Source organism: Panulirus ornatus, chromosome 1 (genome assembly GCF_036320965.1).
Source record: "Panulirus ornatus isolate Po-2019 chromosome 1, ASM3632096v1, whole genome shotgun sequence".
Lineage (NCBI taxonomy): Eukaryota > Metazoa > Arthropoda > Malacostraca > Decapoda > Palinuridae > Panulirus > Panulirus ornatus.
Window position 1 is genome coordinate 40,400,688 of NC_092224.1, and position 24,073 is coordinate 40,424,760.

At 38.6% G+C, this 24,073-nt stretch overlaps 1 protein-coding gene across 1 annotated transcript in view; it reads right to left on the minus strand.

The window, feature by feature from the left end:
* Positions 1 to 920: 920 nt before the first annotated feature.
* Positions 921 to 24,073, minus strand: part of LOC139763651 (calpain-9-like) — a 299,394-nt gene continuing 276,241 nt past the window's right edge. Inside the window, exons 10-16 of the mRNA XM_071690288.1 lie at positions 20,980 to 21,137; positions 19,170 to 19,239; positions 17,337 to 17,433; positions 9,583 to 9,710; positions 3,849 to 4,041; positions 3,170 to 3,225; positions 921 to 1,501 (exon numbers count right to left, since the gene is read on the minus strand). Of these exons, the coding sequence (XP_071546389.1) occupies positions 1,475 to 1,501; positions 3,170 to 3,225; positions 3,849 to 4,041; positions 9,583 to 9,710; positions 17,337 to 17,433; positions 19,170 to 19,239; positions 20,980 to 21,137 (729 nt within the window). The 3' untranslated portion in view covers positions 921 to 1,474. The remainder of the gene's footprint in view (positions 1,502 to 3,169; positions 3,226 to 3,848; positions 4,042 to 9,582; positions 9,711 to 17,336; positions 17,434 to 19,169; positions 19,240 to 20,979; positions 21,138 to 24,073) is intronic.

Below are 24,073 nucleotides of genomic sequence, written 5' to 3' on the forward strand. Positions count from 1 at the left end.
ACAAACTCTCGCTAACATTTTTTGGTGATTAGGCGTTTGAAATGCTAAGTTAAGATAGAAACTACAAATCTGAAAATGTCGATAATTTTTCAAGTCTTTTATCACAAGTTCGTGGAGAATTTTCAGCTGAATGGCGTTTTCTACGAGTATGAATTTCATTCGAAATCAATGGTTGTTATTGGGAAATATATTAGCGGCTGAGACTTATGTAATCACAGTCAATATATCAGACGACCAACCTGATTAGATGTGAAATACAATAAGAATTCATAAGTTGTTTGTAGAATACACTCAAAACTAACAATTCAAACAACTTCGTCTAAGAATACAGTCGACCAAGATCAGTCCTGGACAGAGGTATACTTGACTGACACATCTAGCGTTCTGAACAATCACACAAGGTATTTCAAGATTCCATCCATATAGGTTGCTCTAAACAAAAAGACACTACGCCAAGTGTTGACTTGTGATTGGTATTAAGTCATATGTCAAAGGGTCATAACTGCCGCTTCAAACGGTTAATACCAACACTCTGACTATCACAAATCACTCATCATCAGATGACGTTATTGTTGTCTAAAGCAGTTTTTAAACCAAATTTACTGTCTACTGCCATAGTCTCGGGCACACAATATCTCAAGTTATAAGTTCTTTAATGACTTGTCATGCCACCGCCTCCGTTTTGGTGAAAATTCCGATATGAAGACACGAAGGTCTGGCACCACAGCATTTGGTCTGCGACGCATCCAAAAACTTTGTTACATCTTTCACCTAATTTGTGAAACAGTAAACACTGGCAATGTTGCACCATATAGAGGAAGACGAACATTATTGATTGCATACTCTTCAGAGTTCCTCTGGGAAAAACCGGGTCTCTTATATTAAAGGATGATCCTTGATTAAGAAAATCTAATAAGAAATGATTCATTGTTTCATCAAATGAGATTAGACGTTCTTTCCCCACAGATACCCTCGTTCTAGTTACACAAGTAATGCTACTGATAATCGGCTTTATCAGCTGAATGTAATGTAAAAGTATCTAAATGTTTCACTTAAGTATTAGGAAATAAGGTCTTTTGTTATGGTTACAATGGAGATGAAGTGAGGTTAGATTATCTCTTTATCAGTCTTCCGTCCTTTTACATCTGGGATACACACAGCGATGAATGCTTCACTGCATGGAATACATGCCATGATGAATATATTACTGCTGGGACGCACGCTATGATGACTTTGTCACTGCTGGGTACACTCCATGATGAATGTGTCACTGTTAGATATTTTGCATCACTTTTCTTTCCTCTCGCTCCTTTGTTTCATTGCTCCATGTGATGGTCCTTCATAAGCTATCAACTCAGCTTCAAGACTAAAAGTCGTCTTTTGACTGCTGTATGTTTTTTCTCTTAATGGAAGCATTTGTTGTTTTTCTCCTTGAGGAAGAATTCCTTTTTATTGTTAGATAACAATAGAGGTATCATGAGTAAGTCGTCATCAGGATCATCTGCAAAGAGAGATTTGAATGATTACTTCATCTGCTCATGTTAGATATGCAAGTACTTGATCATGGGTTTAAAGAATAATAGGATCCAGTGATCCAGTGTGCAATAAAGACACTGTGTGATGTGTGCCAGTGTTCGGAGTGAGTCTGATCAGGTATACAGTGATGTTTACACGAAACCTGTGATTAAGTAACTCCTACTAATGATGTAAATTGTTTTCAAGATTTACTGTCACATACTTCTTGGTGGCCATCAGTATATGAGGTGTGCGTGAGTTTGTATTAAACTGTGGTTAGGAATGTGTACAGAATTGTGTTATCACTGTAGCCATTCCGTTTATGTAGCTAATGAGAGTCGTGTTTGTACTGAGGAAGAATGTTAGTATTTCTCCTGAAGAATTTTGCAACCTTTGATGTTCCTTGTGTTTCATCAAGCAGGGGTTAGGGCAAATTTGCTTTATCCTACATTTCCAGCACTCACAGCAACACTAAAGAACTATAAATGCATTCTACAGAGCAACGACTTCTCTATAAATACACTAAAGATCTCATAGGATATCACCTTCACTCAGTGATCTTGTGCTAGCTCCATGTTTGAAACCATACCAGTTACTACATCCAGCGCTGAGGTGATTTCCTCACCTTTCTGTTTACAAGTCTTTACCATGCCACATGCAATAACCAGCGCAAAGAGCACACAACAGTCTCTAGATTATCTTGAAATAAGCACCGCTCCTGGTGGGTCAGTAGTGGAATGAGAAAAGGTTTTCCACTAGGAGTTTTTACCTTGTTGCGACATATGAACCACTTACGATCGCCCGCTTGGTCTAGACAATCATGGGCTTATTAACTAGGTGGAGACACAGTTACTACAACAGAATTGCTCATTCATGTGAGGAGAGGATAAATCACGAAGTTATCAGTACTTTATACACAAATCTGAGCAGTGAGGGTAAAGGACAATGACTTTAAGTAGATACTGTTTGAAGCCATTAACAGATAAAAGAAAATATCGGTGTCAATATACTAAATATATGCAAATGATGTATCATTAACGAACTAAATCAGTCATCCCAATATGGTTAAGAAAAAAAAAAGAAATATTCAATTATTGTGGTCTAACATTGTTCCACAAAAAGTTAAACATTATTATCGCTGAAAAATCAACAAGACAACATTGAAGATCGGGTTCATTTTCAGCTTCGAACGGTAATGCATCTTGATCGCCGCAAGTTATGTAGAAACGGGAATGAGAATTTCTGGAATGAGACGACCCACTTCCATCTGTAAAAAAGTAATATTTACTTAACATGCAACAACTATGCTGGAAAGTATGGCAGCCTAAATCTATTTTGTTTTTCATTGGACCACCAGGAAAATGGACCAAGGATCACAGGTAAAGAACACTGTTTGAGAGAGAGAGAGAGAGAGAGAGAGAGAGAGAGAGAGAGAGAGAGAGAGAGAGAGAGAGAGAGAGAGAGAGAGAGAGAGAGAGAGGGAGCGGAGTAAATAGAGGTAGGAGAGTCAGCATGGAATACGACTGTATGTGGATGTGTAGCCAAAAGCCTCTCATCCCTGCAGGAGAGCAGATGTCTGTGTTAGATGTAAACAGACAGAAAGTTTCTCACACGGATTAAGTCCCAAAATCAGAAACATAGTAACTGTTCTTACCTCCTCTAATGATAACGGATTTCCTTTCATTTTGGTGTCTATACTGTGATATCGCTCTGGAAATAAAGTAAACCAAATAATAATTCAACAATGAATACAACATATAGTCTGATATTTGTATAGATCTGTTTATAGCATTGGATACAATAACTCTATTTCTTATTGTAAAGACAAAATGCTGTATATATGTATCATCCAAACTACGACGGTCGTATTTAAGTGGAAACATAAGATCGCCAGGATACATTAGTACAACAGGAGAGAACGCTTCATATTCTAGATTATCAGACATAGAATTTCTTGAGATATATGTTGATAAAATGCTCGATAGACATTACTCTTGTTTCTGAAAGCACAACGTAATTAAGAAAACAGTAATCAATTAAATATATTTCCTGTCTAATACCCTACTGATAGAATCGATCTCCAGCTTATATTACCTTTGTGCATCCATTGTTCCATGTGCCATGCTGTCCCTCAGCACTTGCCGTGGGCAGAGGAGAATCCGATCAACATCTACCAATAGCTAGCTTGAGCTCGACCTTCACTAACCTCAAGTCTTCCGTAGCTCGAGCAGCACTTACCATGAGATAGATAGGTCAGATAAGCACTTACCATGAGATAGATGGAGTCAGATAAGCACTTACCATGAGATAGATTGGGTCAAATAGGCACTTACCATGAGCCAAGTGGAGCCTGACCAGAGCCATAAGGAACGCCTCTGAGGTGAGGACTCTGTTCTTGGCGAACCTGAGCACCAGGCACTCCAGTACTTTGTTAGACACAGTGACCCCGGCCTCCCACAGCGCCGGCCGCAGGTGGTACGAGGAGGTCTTGCCCGCGTGGCTCCGGTCAAACTTAAAGAAGGCCGTCTGAGGAAGAAAGTCTTGTTATCATGATACTGATGACACTCACTGATTGTTTACCTTCAGTTGTATTCTAGTTGTGTCTACAGAATATACACGCAGCTTATTACAGACTGTAGGTGAAGGATCTCATTATAACAAATCAGCTATTCTGTTTAACTGTTATTCTGTATCTATCGTGTGATTGACCAGTCAGACTCATATCAAAGAATAATAAACCGTACTAATTGATACCACTGAATTTTCTTAGTACAACATCAGAGCAGGACTCTCACAGCATCACAGTCTGCAAACCGCACACGTAGTCATAGCATGAATACCACAGTCATAGTGTTCCTTGGCACACACAGGATGTTTACCAGGAGAATACCTGGTTGAGATCCAGAATCGTTATCCAGGTCTTCTGCTGTAGACTTACTCCACTGGGTCTTGATATTCTACAATCAAAACTGATTATACAGCTAAGGGTCTACCCAAAAAATTTCCTTAAACATCGAATGGTGACATGTGTATAATTCATATTCAATCCTTTATCCCCATTAATCTCAGCCATTACTGACTTGTGATTTTTGTAGTTTGTCTTTAATGTTATCTAAACATTAAACTCTTTAGCATGGATACTTCCAGATTTGATAATCAACCTTAGATAATGTATCAACAAAAAACTTCGAAAATATTTTTGTTTTGTGTTATGACAAAGACTTCAATGACGGGCTAAAGTCTTCGTCGAGACGAGGCTTGAATAAAAAAAATGGCGAAAAAAATGTAAAAAGAGAGAGAAAGAGCTGGAGGCAAAACGAAGCATAAAGCCACTCCTGACAAGTAGTTCCGGACATCATCTCCACACTCCTACGTCAGGACGACAGCACTTCCGTTGATGGGTACTACCTACATTCTACTGCCATTGAGGGTGCCAGATGGCTTCGTACTCCAGCTTAACGGTGGTACTTCCGTGGACGGCATCTCTATCTTTAATTCTGTCAAATGATTCACCGGATTTTATTATGAAATGATAAAAGATTTAATTCATTTACAAAACCAGATATTCATGTCCACAGACTCATTTGGAACACTTATGCTACTGTTAAAAGCTAGATGCAAGGTAAGAGAAACGTTGCTGGAATGGGTTTTAGATGAAGATATTTTCCTTGACAACTTGTTTATGTAATTCTTAACATTTTATTGCCAAGACTATCAGCGTGTACGTATAATGTCCTATCTATCTTATGACCATTTTTCAGGTATAATAATACTCATAATTCCTGTGTGTGATAACTTGGTATGTCTTACATGATTTCAATAATTTACAGTAACTATCATTTACTCTCAATAACAATGATTTATGTGTAATATCTCACTGTATAGAATATATTTTCATATGTGATAAATAAACATAGTATAGCTGGTTCTTAGTTCTGTATGTCGGTTCATTTAACAAAACGATATTTTACCGGCCCATTCTGCATCTTTAGTAAGTTTTGTGAAATATCTTCATTTTTTAAGATGACAACACTAGAATACCACAAACTAACTATTAGTTGTACTAAAACTAAAAAATGAAGCCATGAGCCCCTTGAGTACAATAGAAGACTTATGGTATTACTGTAGTTTTATGAATAAATATAAGTATTATAGTAACTGCCTAACAACAGCAATCGCAAAAGAAAACTTTTTCCGTAACATTATACATTAAAATACAATTAAAAAGTGAAGGGATTCAAATGTTAGGATCAAAGTTTTTAATAGATAAGTAATTAGAAGCAACATTTTTGTTATTGCACAATGAAAACCCAGAAATTTACTCACTAATATTACATCACAATGTAACGAGAGTAGAGGAAGTCAGTTAGACCCTCTTTATGTCGTACGGTAAAGAAAGTATTACCATTAGTGAGCCTCGTACGTTAACAGTGCAGCAACTCGTGTTGTTGTGGCTGATGACTGATACTGAGTTTCAATTTTATTACGCTATGATGATATGAAGTATGCATAGTTGTGGTTGTGACAGTCTTCACGGGATTTCAGCATGAGCCTCCACTATAGGGAGAAAGAATAGCATAATGTTTACGAGTGTGGCTCTGTCACTCTGTCACTCCTAGCTTTATCTTCAGCCTAGCATAAAAGCAATATTTTCCTATACTATTACGTGCAATATGGAATTAATCTTTGAACTGAAAAAGACATTTCCATTTATGAGTTATGCAGATTTCAAGAGGAAGAGAGCAAACAGAATTTGATATTTCTTTAGTTCAATTTTCCTCTCCAGTGATGTATTACATCTGTGGATATGAGTTTTTTCCCTACACAATGTGTCCTATGAATCACTGACTTTCAGCTTAATTAATACCTTTGCTAACATATGAGCATGTTTTGCTTTACTGCTAAAAATTTTCCGCTTACCAGCATCAGGGAAACTAGAAATGATAAGTCAAGACTGAAGCGTAGCCGTAATTCTTACTAGAGGTCTCCAGTTGTTCAACCTTGACACGGGTAAATCTACAGGCGAGGAGAATGTCAGCTGAGTTAAGCAGAGTTAAGATTAAGGGATGTTCCGTGTACATCTCTCATGAGATGCACCAGAAGTTCTTTTATATGGGATTCGTTATAATTCTTTATAAATCAAGAATAATAAAAGAGCCGAAAATGAGATAGTTAAGACATCTACTGACCTTTCCAGCAAGTCATCTCCTACAGGAAATGTTCCAGATGCATGGAGGTTTGCTTGTGTAACAACGATATTCAAAAAATGTAATGTCACTGTCTTATCAGCTTAACGTCTGTAGTTGGAAAACTGACGGAAACCATCATTCAAGAAAGAACTGCAAATCATTTAGAGGGCCAACTCTTAATAAACGATTCTCAGTATGGTTTTCGACGAAATCGCTCGTCTGACAAATCAGCTTGATTTCTTATATGATATAATTAATATGTATGACGAAATTAAAGCAGTTGATGTTATCTATATAGACTTTCAAAAACTTTCGATAAGGTTCCGCATCACAGATTACCAGCAAAAATTAAGTCACATGACATTGATGAGGTTGTGCTTCAGTAGATAGGAAGTTGGTTAACTGACCGCACACAGAGAATAGTGATTAATGGTCAAGCATAAGAATAGTAAGACGTAACAAGTGAGTGTTAAAAGGTCATGTCTTTGGCCCGGTTCTTTTATTCACAAATATTAATGATATTGATGATGAAATGCATTGCTAGATATCAAAATTCGCAGATGATACAAAGCTGGGAAATAAATCTAAAAATGAACTTGAACGTTCTCAATTTGAAGCTGACATAAACTGATGAACTGAGCTCATAAGTGGCAAATCAACTGTAATGTAGGCAACTACAAACTTTTACATATTGGTAGTGAAAACGAAAAGGTAAGCTACAGCTTAGTTCTGCTGTACTACAAAAGGTAAATTAGGAAGGAGGTTTGGATGTAATAGTTTGGTGAGGTAAAACCAAGTAAACATTGCACAGAAGCAGCTTCATAGGTAAAGCCTTCGAATTTCTCTCCAGGGAAATCATCCTTACTCTTCACAATTCATTGGTTCGTCCACATCTTGAATATTGTTTTCAGCTTTGGTCATCCTACCAGAAAAAAAGTCATAGGAAGAACGGAGAGAATACAGCAGTGAGCTACCAAGATGATTCCCGGGCTGAGAGGCAAATCCTACGATATGAGATCAAATTATTTGAATCTATTCAACTTAGAAAAGAGAAGTTTAAGAGGTGATCTAATACAAGTATTCAAAATTATTAAAAGCTTTCATAATCTTGATATATCAAGCTACCTAAGATTTGATTTGTGTGATTTTACTCGGAGTAATGGATGCAAACTCGTGGGCAAACAATTTTCTTTGAAAGAGTCGAAGCATTTTTCGTTAACATAATTGTTAACATATGGAATGATTCATGTGGTTGAAAGTGATATTACAGATACGTTTAAGTATAGATTTTATAAGTGTCTCGCTTCAAGCTCAGACTTTCATTCTCTGCGCCTCCATAGTTGAAATAACAATTTATAGGTTATTCTCCTTGAATTATTTATCTGTAGGACTTTTGAATTTTACTGCGACTTTCTGATACCTTCCATCATCACAAACAACATGGAAAGGACCCAGTAGTTTGTTGCCATTTGAATTCCTTTGTATGAAACAAGAAGGCGATGGTCTGATACCCTGTAACATAATTATATTTTCGGATACTGATATTCAAATTCTTATAAAAGAATCTTGACTCTTTGCTGGGGGATAAAACTGTGTGAATCATTGCATGAAAAATATCGGAAAGCATCTCCTAATGATGTGCATATGTGTCTTTATTGTTATTTCAGTCATATCTTCTTTTTCACACTAAGATTATTACACAGCCTCAGCATTCTGTTGACGTCTTTATTGTATAAGCTCCCACCTGATGTACAGCAAGATAATTCATATAGCACATATAGAACCTCCACGAAACACTAAGGTCGTGTACATCAAACCTGACCCCAAGATAACCCTGCTCACAATATACTCCTCCTTCTCTTTGCCTTTCCGTTAGTTTTCTTTGTATCTTGATTCTTCTGATATACTTCATTCTATTACGATACTTGATTTTTCACATCATTTTCATTCCTATAATCATCGAAATATTCCATCAACTATGTGTGACGATCACCATAATTTTTGACCGTATTTCTTTCCTTTGATAGGCTGGTTAGAGAATAGGAATAAGAGGTGGGATAAGGGAAGGGATAGTTTAAAGTGAAAGAGAAGATTGAAGTGTGCACAGGTGCATGGTTAAGTTTTTTGATGCGTGTGGGGAATTTACTGGAAGCGTGGTTTTGTTGCCTCATTTATAGCTAATACTCTCTCTCTCTCTCTCTCTCTCTCTCTCCCTCTCTCTCTCTCTCTCTCTCTCTCTCTCTCTCTCTCTCTCTCTCTCTCTCTCTCTCTCTCTCTCTCTCTCTCTCTCTCTCTCTCTCTCTCTCTCTGTATTTGAGAGTCAAGTAAAGCATGGAATGTTGATGAGAACTCTCATCACATAAGACAAAGAACTAATGATGAGAATATCAATGTTTACATAATGAGTAGATTGGATTACTGCTTCCCTGTGTGTTCTCCCACACAACATAACACTGATAAATTGAAAAGAATTCGAAAACATTTTACAAGCAAAACTGAAGGATTAGAACACATGGTCCGTCATAAAGAGTTGCAAGAACTTGAACTGCGCAGTCTAGAAATTGAGAAGAAAAAGAAAAAAGATAATGAAAATATCTGCTCTGCAGTGAGTATAAAGAATTAATAGATTTCTTAAAACTTAAAAACTTACAGTTCGGAAGATACAGCAATCAAATTTCCAAGAACCCCATATGATATATGAAAAAGCATCAGTTGATCTGTGAGAGCCAAATAGAAAAAATTGGAAAGTCACTTTATGATAGTACTGAAAAACAGTGGTAAAGTCCGGGTAAAATATATGGTTAGAATACTGAAGAGGATGTATAGTTTCATGGGTGAGTTACGAGGACGTGTGAAGGAAGAGTCTTGGACCACCAACCTTCCAGAACTGCAACATTATCAACAGGCCAGGCACGTCCGATAGCGCCACCCGGCCGCTGATGTTGAAGTCCCGCAGCATGATGAGGCTCTTGACCAACTCCAGGCTCGGCTTCTCCGCCAGGAACTCTGAATTACAATAATCATATTAACAGACTTAACACTACTTGAGGTAGCTAAGAGGTAAGTATTTTGATATCACTAGTAACTATTCGCATTTAAAGTATCTATATTGATTATCAGAAAAACGTAGATACTTCAACATAATGATATCTTAAAAAGCACTTTTTAAAATGGATGAACAAAGTTGCGTAAAGAGAGGATGGAGATGGGGAACAAAATATCTAGGAGGGTTAAAGGAGTGCATTGGGTAGAATGAAAAATATCGATGTGGTAAGTGGGGGAGTTGTGCTCTCAACAAGGACACATGAATCTGCAAAGGTAAACCATGAAATAGTTTATGAGGTTGGGTCGGGATGGTCAGCTCTGCTTTCAGTACGTAATACTTGACAGCTGGAGAGTAGACGTATGCATCTCAGGCTGTTGTGATTTGTATGCTACCTACCTGAGGTGAGGAAGACAATCAGGCATAACAAATTCTCTTCTTCCAGATCACAGTAGCTAACCTGAAAATGTGATATTCACTACTTTCGATAAATCACACTTAGCATTGTGTATAGCACGGTCATCACGAGTGATATCTGAATATGACCCTGGCCTCAGCTGTCTGCTTCAGTCGATTTATAAAGGGCAACAACATGTCTTGCTGGTGGCCATTTCAGATGAAAGGACAAACATGTAGCGCGAGAAAAAGAAAAAAGAAATTGATCAGATCTCCCTGGGTGTTTCCAGCTTTGAGTCTTAAAGGCGTAAAGGTCGCTGGAAGAGGGAAAGACGAAAGGAGGAAAACTCCACAGTTTTGCAGTACAAGGAGAAAAGGAGGTACCATAACAGTCGGTTCTTGTGTGGCTTGTGTCCACATCGTAACTATGAAAGAAGCAGAGAGTCAGGTGACACGGGTGCAACTATAGTGAATGAGACACAGGCAAAGAGCTCACAAGAGCAATGACCAATATGATACATATAGACCAAAAGGAGCAGCAATATCACGGAGGATAAGTGAGAGCGTATGTGGCTTATTAATTATCCTTAAGACCTGAAGAGGGAGTTAAGCCTATAGGGTTGGTGGATGCAGCCAAACGTTAACGTCCTTGATGCCTCTGACAGATGATGAACCTAAAACCAAAATAACCAACCAACCAACCACGGCGGACGGACAGGGGCGGTTGAAGAGAGATGACAGTAGCAGAGTTGACGAAGCTTTTGATTTACTTTTTGTTAAAAGGGAGATAGAGGAGGAGCTACCTCATATACATACGTTTGCAGCACTCTATACTGGGGTGAACAAGACCCTTCCGGACACGGGATAGCTGCTCATAAAGAAAATAATACCGACACCAATTCGACGGGCCCAGCTTCTAAGAAGCATTCGGGAAGATATGAGATGGAATGGGGGTATGGTTATGGCCAATAAGTTTATGTTAATGCAGGGTTTGACTGTGGTGTTCTAAATTTGAATAAGTGGAAATGGTCTTTATAGAGATGTAGCTAGAAGCTACGCTTCTATACTTCTGAGTTTAACCCCATTTTGAGAAATTGATGTTTTTAATAATTTCTATCAGATCTCTTTCTTAAATGAGTCCTCAATTTACTCTAAGACACCTTTTACAGGAGCTATAGCAGCTTCGAGGCTGCGCAACTTCCAGTAGCAAGAAAATGATGGACTCCTTTACGATGAAAGATTCTTTCATGAGAATCTTCCTTTCCTTCTTTTTTTTAGATTGCAGGTTTCAGTCATGGACAAAGCCCACACTAAGGTCGGGCCTTAGTTGAAATACATAGAGCTTAATGACAAGGAGAACGAAAAGACAAGGGAAAGTATTTACGAATTTCAGAGGAAGTAAAAATCCTGTCTTGTACAATGTGAAGGCTCATAAATATTGGGAAAAACATGATAGGAAAAAAATTTGTCAAAACGGCCCACCCATGAGTTGCCATTAGCCACTCAGTGGTCATGCAACGCACATGCTTGCTGAGTATTGCGAGGTCTAGGTAGTATCAGGGGCACACAAGCCAGTTTTCGGAAGCAGAAACGAAAGTAATGCCTATAAAAGAGGGAAAGTGAATCAATATTGTAGCGCAGATAAGTGGGTCAAATTTTGCAGTTATCCTGGGACAGTTTATAAGTCAGACCGTTATCGACTCAGTGCTGTCATGTAAGGTTGCAGAACTAGAATTTCCCCAGTTGTAAGAGCAGTATTATGTAAAGGAATGAATGAATCCTTTATATAAACGGAGGAAATGTTCGGATGAAAAGAAATTTCGACCTATAAACAGGACTCCCAGTTTTTTAGAGGCAGACGTAGTTATTTCCGTAATGTGTGGTTTTCAAGAAAGAGTGGATGTTTCAGTAGGACCAAGTATGTTCATCGACTTAAAAGGTGGAGTTACACAATTGTCGAAGTAGAGAAGAAAGTTGTCAGAAATTATCGATAGAGAGATGGGTAGAAACTGGGTCTTAACCAGACTTCGTCTACCCCACTGAGATACTCTGTCTAAGTCTGAGTTTACTGAGGAAGTTGTGTCAAGACGAGATGTAGAACGAAATATGGAGAAGAAGGAACAGAACTGAAAGATGTAGGTGAATGCAGTGTTGAGTCGTCAGCGTATAAACCTTTTGGTTATTCGTAGAAGAAAGGAAATTGTTGATAAAAAGGAAGAAAAAAATATGTGACAGGACAGAACCTTGAGAGACACCACTGTTGATGGAGAAAGGGGGAGATGCTGCTTCATGAACAACCACGGAGATAACTCGGCGGGAGAGGAAGCTAGATATGAGGGAGCATTTCCAAAGTCAGACCCTGTCAAAAGCTTTGGATATATCAAGGCGAATAGCATAGGAATCCCTAAATCTTTTGAGGGATGATGACCAGACATTAGTAACATGCGAAAGAATATCACTAGTGGATCTCGCCATACGGAACCCATATTAGCGATCAGAGAGAATATTGTGAGCTTCAAAATGTCTGAGGATATGGAAGTTCGGGAGAGACTGAAAGACCTTGGAAATGGTAGATATCAAAGCAAAAGAACGATAGATAGAGGGGTCAGAACCGTCACCCTTCTTATGGATGGGATCTTTCAATGAATGCTTCTAAAGTGAAGGAAAGGTATGTAAATTTTTTGCAATTTCTACATGGAAATTTATATATAAAACCAGAGACCTGAACAGGAAAATCGTTTATTAGCATACTTTAACACTGCAATTGCTTTCAGATACAACGCGTACATAATTTTGTTTAGTAACGGACAAATAATTGAGAGTCATCATGAGCTAAATCCATTTTTTTTTCTAGACTCCTCTGTTTAAAGTTTAGTCCTATCAAGTCTTCTTAGCAGTTCATAAATCACTTTGGATAGTGGAATCTATGGCCAGTGCTGTAAATAGTGTCCTTTCATGGTGTACAGAATGGTGATGTGCAATGTGTAACACAAGTGTATTTCGTGAATAAAGTGAAAATGAATATAGGACATTTAATTCACACTTTATCTGATGAAGCAAAACATGTTGTAACGAAAGTTGAAGAAGGTTACAGAAAGCAAGTGAGTGTTGAATATGCATTGGTCTTTAACAAACAATGTATTAAGGAAAATATTCCACCTCAAGCACCAGCTGAGCAACCACCTAACGGTGAAATGATATTGAGAAAATCAGAGATCAGAAGAAAGAAGATTAATAACTCTAAATATGCTGTCGTATTCAAATCAATGTGAATTGAAGAATATCTGCTCCCAATTTACCCTAGCATATATATATATATATATATATATATATATATATATATATATATATATATATATATATATATATATATATATATATATATATATATATATATATATATATATATAAATATATATATATATATATATATATATATATATATATATATATATATATATATATATATATATATGTATATATATATATATATATATATATATATATATATATATATATATATATATATATATATATATATATATTTTTTTTTTTTTTTTTTTTTTAAACTATTCGCCATTTCCCGCGTTAGCGAGGTAGCATTAAGAACAGAGGACTGGGCCTTTGAGGGAATACCCTCGCCTGGCCCAATTCTCTGTTCCTTCTTTTGGAAAAAAAAAAAAAAAAAAAAAAGAAAGAGGGGAGGATTTCCAGCCCCCCGCTCCCTCCCCTTTTAGTCGCCTTTTACGACACGCAGGGAATACGTGGGAAGTATTCTTAATCCCCTATCCCCAGGGATAATATATATATATATATATATATATATATATATATATATATATATATATATATATATATATATATATATATATATATGCATATATATATATATATATATATATATTTTTTTTTTTTTTTTTTTTTTTTTTTATACTTTGTCGCTGTCTCCCGCGTTTGCGAGGTAGCGCAAGGAAACAGACGAAAGAAATGGCCCAACCCCCATACACACGTACATACACACGTCCACACACGCAAATATACATACCTACACAGCTTTCCATGGTTTACCCCAGACGCTTCACATGCCTTGATTCAATCCACTGACAGCACGTTAACCCCGGTATACCACATCGCTCCAATTCACTCTATTCCTTGTCCTCCTTTCACCCTCCTGCATGTTCAGGCCCCGATCACACAAAATCTTTTTCACTCCATCTTTCCACCTTCAATTTGGTCTCCCTCTTCCCCTCGTTCCCTCCACCTCCTACACATATATCCTCTTGGTCAATCTTTCCTCACGCATTCTCTCCATGTGCCCAAACCACTTCAAAACACCCTCTTCTGCTCTCTCAACCACGCTCTTTTTATTTCCACACATCTCTCTTACCCTTACGTTACTCACTCGATCAAACCACCTCACACCACACATTGTCCTCAAACACCTCATTTCCAGCACATCCATCCTCCTGCGCACAACTCTATCCATAGCCCACGCCTCGCAACCATACAACATTGTTGGAACCACTATTCCTTCAAACATACCCATTTTTGCTTTCCGAGATAATGTTCTCGACTTCCATACATTCTTCAAGGCTCCCAGAATTTTCGCCCCCTCCCACACCCTAAGATCCACTTCCGCTTCCATGGTTCCATCCGCTGCCAGATCCACTCCCAGATATCTAAAACACTTCACTTCCTCCAGTTTTTCTCCATTCAAACTCACCTCCCAATTGACTTGACCCTCAACCCTACTGTACCTAATAACCTTGCTCTTATTCACATTTACTCTTAACTTTCTTCTTTCACACACTTTACCAAACTCAGTCACCAGCTTCTGCAGTTTCTCACATGAATCAGCCACCAGCGCTGTATCATCAGCGAACAACAACTGACTCACTTCCCAAGCTCTCTCATCCCCAACAGACTTCATACTTGCCCCTCTTTCCAAAACTCTTGCATTTACCTCCCTAACAACCCCATCCATAAACAAATTAAACAACCATGGAGACATCACACACCCCTGCCGCAAACCTACATTCAATGAGAACCAATCACTTTCCTCTCTTCCTACACGTACACATGCCTTACATCCTCGATAAAAACTTTTCACTGATTCTAACAACTTGCCTCCCACACCATATATTCTTAATACCTTCCACAGAGCATCTCTATCAACTCTATCATATGCCTTCTCCAGATCCATAAATGCTACATTCAAATCCATTTGCTTTTCTAAGTATTTCTCACATACATTCTTCAAAGCAAACACCTGATCCACACATCCTCTACCACTTCTGAAACCACACTGCTCTTCCCCAATCTGATGCTCTGTACATGCCTTCACCCTCTCAATCAATACCCTCCCATATAATTTACCAGGAATACTCAACAAACTTATACCTCTGTAATTTGAGCACTCACTCCTATCCCCTTTGCCTTTGTACAATGGCACTATGCATGCATTCCGCCAATCCTCAGGCACCTCACCATGAGTCATACATACATTAAATAACCTTACCAACCAGTGAACAATACAGTCACCCCCTTTTTTAATAAATTCCACTGCAATACCATCCAAACCTGCTGCCTTGCCGGCTTTCATCTTCCGCAAAGCTTTCACTACCTCTTCTCTGTTTACCAAATCATTTTCCCTAACCCTCTCACTTTGCACACCACCTCGACCAAAACACCCTATATCTGCCACTCTATCATCAAACACATTCAACAAACCTTCAAAATACTCACTCCATCTCCTTCTCACATCACCACTACTTGTTATCACCTCCCCATTTACGCCCTTCACTGAAGTTCCCATTTGCTCCCTTGTCTTACGCACTTTATTTACCTCCTTCCAGAACATCTTTTTATTCTCCCTAAAATTTAGTGATACTCTCTCACCCCAACTCTCATTTGCCCTTTTTTTCACCTCTTGCACCTTTCTCTTGACCTCCTCGAAGGCTCAGAGTGGGGTGCCTAAATGTGTGTGGATGTAACCAAGATGTGAAAAAAGGAGAGATAGGTAGTATGTTTGAGGAAAGGAACCTGGATGTTTTGGCTCTGAGTGAAACGAAGCTCAAGGGTAAAGGGGAAGAGTGGTTTGTGAATGTCTGGGGAGTAAAGTCAGGGGTTAGTGAGAGGACAAGAGCAAGGGAAGGAGTAGCAATACTCCTGAAACAGGAGTTGTGGGAGTATGTGATAGAATGTAAGAAAGTAAATTCTCGATTAATTTGGGTAAAACTGAAAGTTGATGGAGAGAGGTGGGTGATTATTGGTGCATATGCACCTGGGCATGAGAAGAAAGATCATGAGAGGCAAGTGTTTTGGGAGCAGCTGAATGAGTGTGTTAGTGGTTTTGATGCACAAGACCGGGTTATAGTGATGGGTGATTTGAATGCAAAGGTGAGTAGTGTGGCAGTTGAGGGAATAATTGGTATACATGGGGTGTTCAGTGTTGTAAATGTAAATGGTGAAGAGCTTGTAGATTTATGTGCTGAAAAAGGACTGATGATTGGGAATACCTGGTTTAAAAGGCGAGATATACATAAGTATACTTATGTAAGTAGGAGAGATGGCCAGAGAGCGTTATTGCATTACGTGTTAATTGACAGGCGTGCGAAAGAGAGACTTTTGGATGTTAATGTGCTGAGAGGTGCAACTGGAGGGATGTCTGATCATTATCTTGTGGAGGCTAAGGTGAAGATTAGTATGGGTTTTCAGAAAAGAAAAGTGAATGTTGGGGTGAAGAGGGTGGTGAGAGTAAGTGAGCTTGGGAAGGAGACCTGTGTGAGGAAGTACCAGGAGAGACTGAGTACAGAATGGAAAAAGGTGAGAACAATGGAAGTAAGGGGAGTGGGGGAGGACTGGGATGTATTTAGGGAATCAGTGAGGGATTGCGCAAAAGATGCTTGTGGCATGAGAAGAGTGGGAGGTGGGTTGATTAGAAAGGGTAGTGAGTGGTGGGATGAAGAAGTAAGAGTATTAGTGAAAGAGAAGAGAGAGGCATTTGGACGATTTTTGCAGGGAAAAAATACAATTGAGTGGGAGATGTATAAAAGAATATATATATATATATATATATATATATATATATATATATATATATATATATATATATATATATATATATATATATATAGCTTTAAGATTAATATAGATGTAAAGGTAATAGTGGGAAAGTGGTTTATGGCACTTACGTTTCCAGTGGGTTTTGAGGAACTTGTGAAAGATATGAGGGTCCAGCTCGGGAGGGTACTTGTTGAGCATCTTCTGCAACATCGTCCGCCCCTCACGCTGAGGGACATAATGGTTTATTCTGAGATATGCATAACACCGGTACTCAGCTCTGATGTATACTACGTTGAATTACGAAAAAGCCAGAAAAGGACGAGAGAGAGAGAGAGAGAGAGAGAGAGAGAGAGAGAGAGAGAGAGAGAGAGAGAGAGAGAGAGAGAGAGAGAGAGAGAGAGAGAGAGAGAGAGAGAGAGAGAGAGAGAGAGAGAGAGAGAGAGAGATAAGTTCAGTAGATGGAGAGATCTGATGAAACTTAGACATACAAATTCACAGACTCATATGCGCACATACATCCAAAGAAATTTATGCACACAGAAAATCACAAACATATGAACTATCAGCATGCTTACACACACACACACACACACACACACACACACACACACACACACACACACACACACAACTTGCAAAGGAGGAGCTACCTAAGAGAGAGTCAACACTGATTATGGGGAAGGAGGTCACGTGTAACAAACCTTTATATCTCAGAGAGAGTGAGATCCTTTTGAAACCATGGACAAGGTTAGGTGGACTGTGTGTATTTGGACTGTTAGAAAGCACTTCCCCTTGTAACACGCAGGTGTTTGGAAAAGATGATGGACCTTTCGGCAAAACAAAGGAAATACGGAGATGAAGCTTATCTTAAAGGAAGGGAACAAAAGACACAACAGAGGGACTTTCTCGAACTGGGTTATGGTCAACAGTGATGTGCCCCAGTGCACGGTCCTGGGACCACTGTTCTTCTTGATCTCTGTAAATGAGTCGGTAGAGAGACTTCACTCACACCTGAATATGTTTGCTAATGATGCTAGTCTTATGCGTGGTTGATGAAATCCAAGATATTGAATGTAAAGAGGATAGGAAACAGTGAAAGCTGCAAGACTTGAGTCGACAATGCATCTCATATGCCGCCATAGCCTTTGCTCAAAGGAGCTATGAAGAAGAGAAACCGCCTACTGGCAAACATTAGAACAAGTTTATGGACAGAGCAATATCCAGTTAACTGTTTTCATCGTATAGTAGGTCAAAGCCAAATCATTCTTCCTAAGTTTGGTTACTGAACTTAAAGAAGCACACACAAAAAAAAATAGAGATGGTTCAGGGGAGTAAAAGAAAAATGGTATAAGAATTGACAGAGTTGAACTATAGTGAGAGGTTAGGGGCCATAAATTTGTCCATCATACACGAGAGAAGATGAAGGGGTGACTTGATCACAGCTTTAAAGGTTTTGAAGCGTTTTCTTAACGTCAACATGATGAATACAAAAACTACAAAGAGGGACCGTAACATGATACTAAGCAAAATACGTATCAGAAAAGATGTAAAAAAGAAATCTATAAGATAAGTGTAATAGATAAATGGAAAAAAAATTGATGATGTTGTGAGTGTTGGCGTAAAAAGAAAAGAATAAAAAGATGTATTGCAACAAATAAATTTCAAAGATAAGCTTTAGCAAGCTTAGAACTTCCTCCACGTACCGTAGAGATAAGTAATTACACAATCATACACAACACTCAAAAGTATTGCATGATATACGCATCTGCACAAAACAAACTGACAAACTAAAGTGCACGCATACATTAACATATCTACGTATGAATATGCGTACTTACTAACATGCATACAACAATAATGAAACACACACACACACACACACACACACACACACACACACACACACACACACACACACACACACAGAACCACGCTCACGGAGACAAGGTCGTTCTACTCACTATCTTCAGGCCATCATCCAGTCTTTCAAGACTAATGGAGCGGAACACCATGTTGTCCTCATTCACTTCCCTGTAACATGATAAGGTTATATCCTTATGATAATGATGTAATAATACAAGTATGTTAATATCACATTGATATAATAATGGATTAATAATACAGGGAGAATATCTATGTTGAATTGGTGTAATAATACAAGAGATGTCAAGGTATATGTGAAAAGAAAGTTATCTCGGAGAGCAATAATGGGTGTGTTTAAAGGAATAGTGGTTCCAACAATGGTATATGGTTGCGAGGCGTGGGCGATAGGTAGGGTTTGCGGAGGAGGGTGGATGTGTTGGAAATGAGATGTTTGAGGACAATATGTGGTGTGAGGTGGTTTGATCGAGTAAGTAATGTAAGGGTAAGAGAGATGTGTGGAAATAAAAAGAGCGTGGTTGACAGAGCAGACGAGGGTGTTTTGAAATGGTTTGGGCACATGGAGAGAATGAGTGAGGAAAGATTGACCAAGAGGATATATCTATCGGAGTTGGAGGAAACGAGAAGTGGGAGACCAAATTGGAGGTGGAAAGATGGAGTGAAGAAGATTTTGAGTGATCGGGGCCTGAACATGCAGGAGGGTGAAAGGCGGGCAAGGAATAGAGTGAATTGAATCGATGTGGTATACCGGGGTCGACGTGCTGTCAATGGATTGAATCAGGGCATGTGAAGCGTCTGGGGTAAACCATGGAAAGTTCTGTGGGGCCTGGATGTGGAAAGGGAGCTGTGGTTTCGGGCATTATTGCATGACAGCTAGAGACTGAATGTGAACGAATGGGGCCTTTGTTGTCTTTTCCTAGGGCGACCTCGCATACATGAGTGGGGTGGGGGATGTTATTCCATGTGTGGCGAGGTGGCGATGGGAATGAATAAAGGCAGACAGTGTGAATTGTGTGTATGTGTATATATGTATGTGTCTGTGTGTGTATATATATGTATACATTGAGATGTATGGGTATGTATATTTGCATGTGTGGACGTGTATGTACATACATGTGTATTGGGGTGGGTTGGGCCATTTCTTTCGTATGTTTCCTTGCGCTACCTCGCAAATGCGGGAGACAGCGACAAAGCCCAAAAAAATGAAATATATATATATAAATATAAATATATATATATATATATATATATATATATATATATATATATATATATATATATATATATATATATATATATATATATATTCTTTTCTTTCATACTATTCGCCATTTCCCGCATTAGCAAGGTAGCGTTAAGAACAGAGGACTGGGCCTTTGAGGGAATATCCTCATTTGGCCCCCTTCTCTGTTCCTTCTTGGGGAAAAAAAAAAAAAAAACAAGAGGGGAGGATGTTTATACATTTACATTTGTACAGAAGAAGCTTCAGTGGAAATCGTTGCAGATTCGTTTTAGTAAGACCATTTTCGTTATCATTCGTATGATAACTCTTATGACAAAACAGCTGAAGCATCGGCAGTATTGATACTGACTGATCAAGAGAGTTGACCCTCCAAGCAGCCGGAGTAATGATTTGTGTCATGTATTTACGGCTATGGGAGTTAACGGTAATTGTAGCAGTAATACCAGTCAACATAAAGCTAGGGAAACAGTACGGTGGTACCAGTAATAATGACGATCATTGAACAAGTGAAAGCTGATGGTGAATAATTCCAATAGCAGTGAAAGACATCATAAGCTTAGAAAGGATTAAGGTCACGGCCAACATCTTCCCATAAGCGACTCACTACACACGTACTCAATCTCAGTTCCCCGGCAGCCGGCACTCACCATATGTTGCTCTGCTCATCTGTCAGGATGCGGAGGAGGAACTTGGCATCAGAGTTAGCATGTGCCGTGTGCGGCACCACCATGTAGTCTCCTGGTGGCAAAGTGAAGAATGTGACTGTCTCCCTGGCCATACTGTGTGATGTCACGTCCATTGGTCTCTGAATGGAGAGGGTTGATAAGTAGTTTTCATGTATCATTATCATTACTACTATCAGTATTATTATCGTTATCATTATTATTATTATTATTATTATTATTATTATTATTATTATTATTATTATTATTATTATTATTATTTTCATTATTATTATTATCATAATTGTTGTCATGATCATTATCATAATCATCATTATCATCACTGTTATTGCTATTATCATAATTATCATCATTAATACTATCACCATTATCATCACCACCACTATCATCTATCATCTATCTATCTATCTATCTATCTATCTACCTATATAATGGAGAGGTGATAACAAGTGGTGGTAATGTGAGAAGGAGATGGAGTGAGTAGTTTGAAGGTTTGTTGAATGTGTTTGATGATAGAGTGGCAGATATAGGGTGTTTTGGTCGAGGTGGCGTGCAAAGTGACAGGGTTAGGGAAAATGATTTGGTAAACAGAGAATAAGTAGTAAAAGCTTTGCGGAAGATGAAAGCCGGCAAGGCAGCAGGTTTGGATGGTATTGCAGTGGAATTTATTAAAAAAGGGGGTGACTGTATTGTTGACTGGTTGGTAAGGCTATTTTATGTATGTATGATTCATGGTGAGGTGCCTGAGGATTGGCGGAATGGCTGCATAGTGCCATTGTACAAAGGCAAAGGGGATAAGAGTGAGTGCTCAAATTACAGAGGAATAAGTTTGTTGAGTATTCCTGGTAAATTATATGGGAGGGTATTGATTGAGAGGGTGAAGGCATGTACAGAGCATCAGATTGGGAAAGAGCAGTGTGGTTTCAGAAGTGGTAGAGGATGTGTGGATCAGGTGTTTGCTTTGAAGAATGTATGTGAGAGATACTTTGAAAAGCAAATGGATTTGTATGTAGCATTTATGGATCTGGAGAAGGCATATGATAGAGTTGATAGAGATGCTCTGTGGAAGGTACTAAGAATATATGGTGTGGGAGGAAAGTTGTTAGAAGCAGTGAAAAGTTTTAATCGAGGATGTAAGGCATGTGTACGTGTAGGAAGAGAGGAAAGTGATTGGTTCTCAGTGAATGTAGGTTTGCGGCAGGGGTGTGTGATGTCTCCATGATTGTTTAATTTGTTTATGGATGGGGTTGTTAGGGAGGTGAATGCAAGAGTTTTGGAAAGAGGGGCAAGTATGCAGTCTGTTGGGGATGAGAGAGCTTGGGAAGTGAGTCAGTTGTTGTTCGCTGATGATACAGCGCTGGTGGCTGATTCATGTGAGAAACTGCAGAAGCTGGTGACTGAGTTTGGTAAAGAAAGAAGAAAGTTAAGAGTAAATGTGAATAAGAGCAAGGTTATTAGGTACAGTAGGGTTGAGGGTCAAGTCAATTGGGAGGTAAGTTTGAATGGAGAGAAACTGGAGGAAGTAAAGTGTTTTAGATATCTGGGAGTGGATCTGGCAGCGGATGGAACCATGGAAGCGGAAGTGCATCATAGGGTGGGGGAGGGGGCGAAAAATCTGGGATCCTTGAAGAATGTTTGTAAGTCGAGAACATTTATCTCGGAAAGCAAAATGGGTATGTTTGAAGGAATAGTGGTTCCAACAATGTTGTATGGTTGCGAGACGTGGGCTATGGATAAAGTTGTGCGCAGGAGGGTGGATGTGCTGGAAATGAGATGTTTGAGGACAATATATGGTGTGAGGTGGTTTGATCGAGTAAGTAATGTAAGGGTGAGAGAGATGTGTGGAAATAAAAAGAGTGTGGTTGAGAGAGCAGAAGAGGGTGTTCTGAAATAGTTTGGTCACATGGAGAGAATGAGTGGGGAAAGATTGACCAAGAGGATATATGTGTCAGAGATGGAGGGAACGAGGAGAAGTGGGAGACCAAATTGGAGGTGGAAAGATGGAGTGAAAAAGATTTTGAGTGATCGGGGCCTGAACATGCAGGAGGGTGAAAGGCGTGCAAGGAATAGAGTGAATTGGAACGATGTGGTATACCGGGGTCGACGTGCTGTCAATGAATTGAACCAGGGCATGTGAAGCGTCTGGGGTAAACCATGGAAAGTGTGTGGGGCCTGGATGTGGAAAGGGAGCTGTGGTTTCGGTGCATTATTACATGACAGCTAGAGACTGAGTGTGAACGAATGGGGCCTTTGGTGTCTTTCCTAGCGCTACCTAGCACACATGAGGGGGGAGGGGGTTGTTATTCCATGTGTGGCGAGGTGGCGATGGGAACAAATAAAGGCAGACAGTATGAATTATGTACATGTGTACATATGTATATGTTTGTGTGTGTGTATATATATGTGTACATTGAGATGTATAGGTATGTATATTTGCGTGTGTGGACGTGTATGTACATACATGTGTACGTGGGCGGGTTGGGCCATTCTTTCGTCTGTTTCCTTGCGCTACCTCGCAAACGCGGGAGATAGCGACAAAGCAAAATAATAATAAATATATATATATATATATATATATATATATATATATATATATATATATATATATATATATATATATATATATATATATATATATATATATATATATTTATATATATATATATATATTCTTTTTTTTCTTTTAAACTATTCTCCATTTCCCACGTTAGCGAGGTAGCGTTAGAAACAGAGGACTGGGCCTTTTTTGGAATATCCTCACCTGGCCCCCTCTGTTCCTTCTTTTGGAAAATTTAAAAAAAAAGAGAGGGGAGGATTTCCAGCCCCCCGCTCCCTCCCCTTTTAGTCGCCTTCTACGACACGCAGGGAATACGTGGGAAGTATTCTTAATCCCCTATCCCCAGGGATAATATATATATATATATATATATATATATATATATATATATATATATATATATATATATATATATATATATATATATATATATATACATATATATATATATATATATACTTTTTTTTTTATACTTTGTCGCTGTCTCCCGCGTTTGCGAGG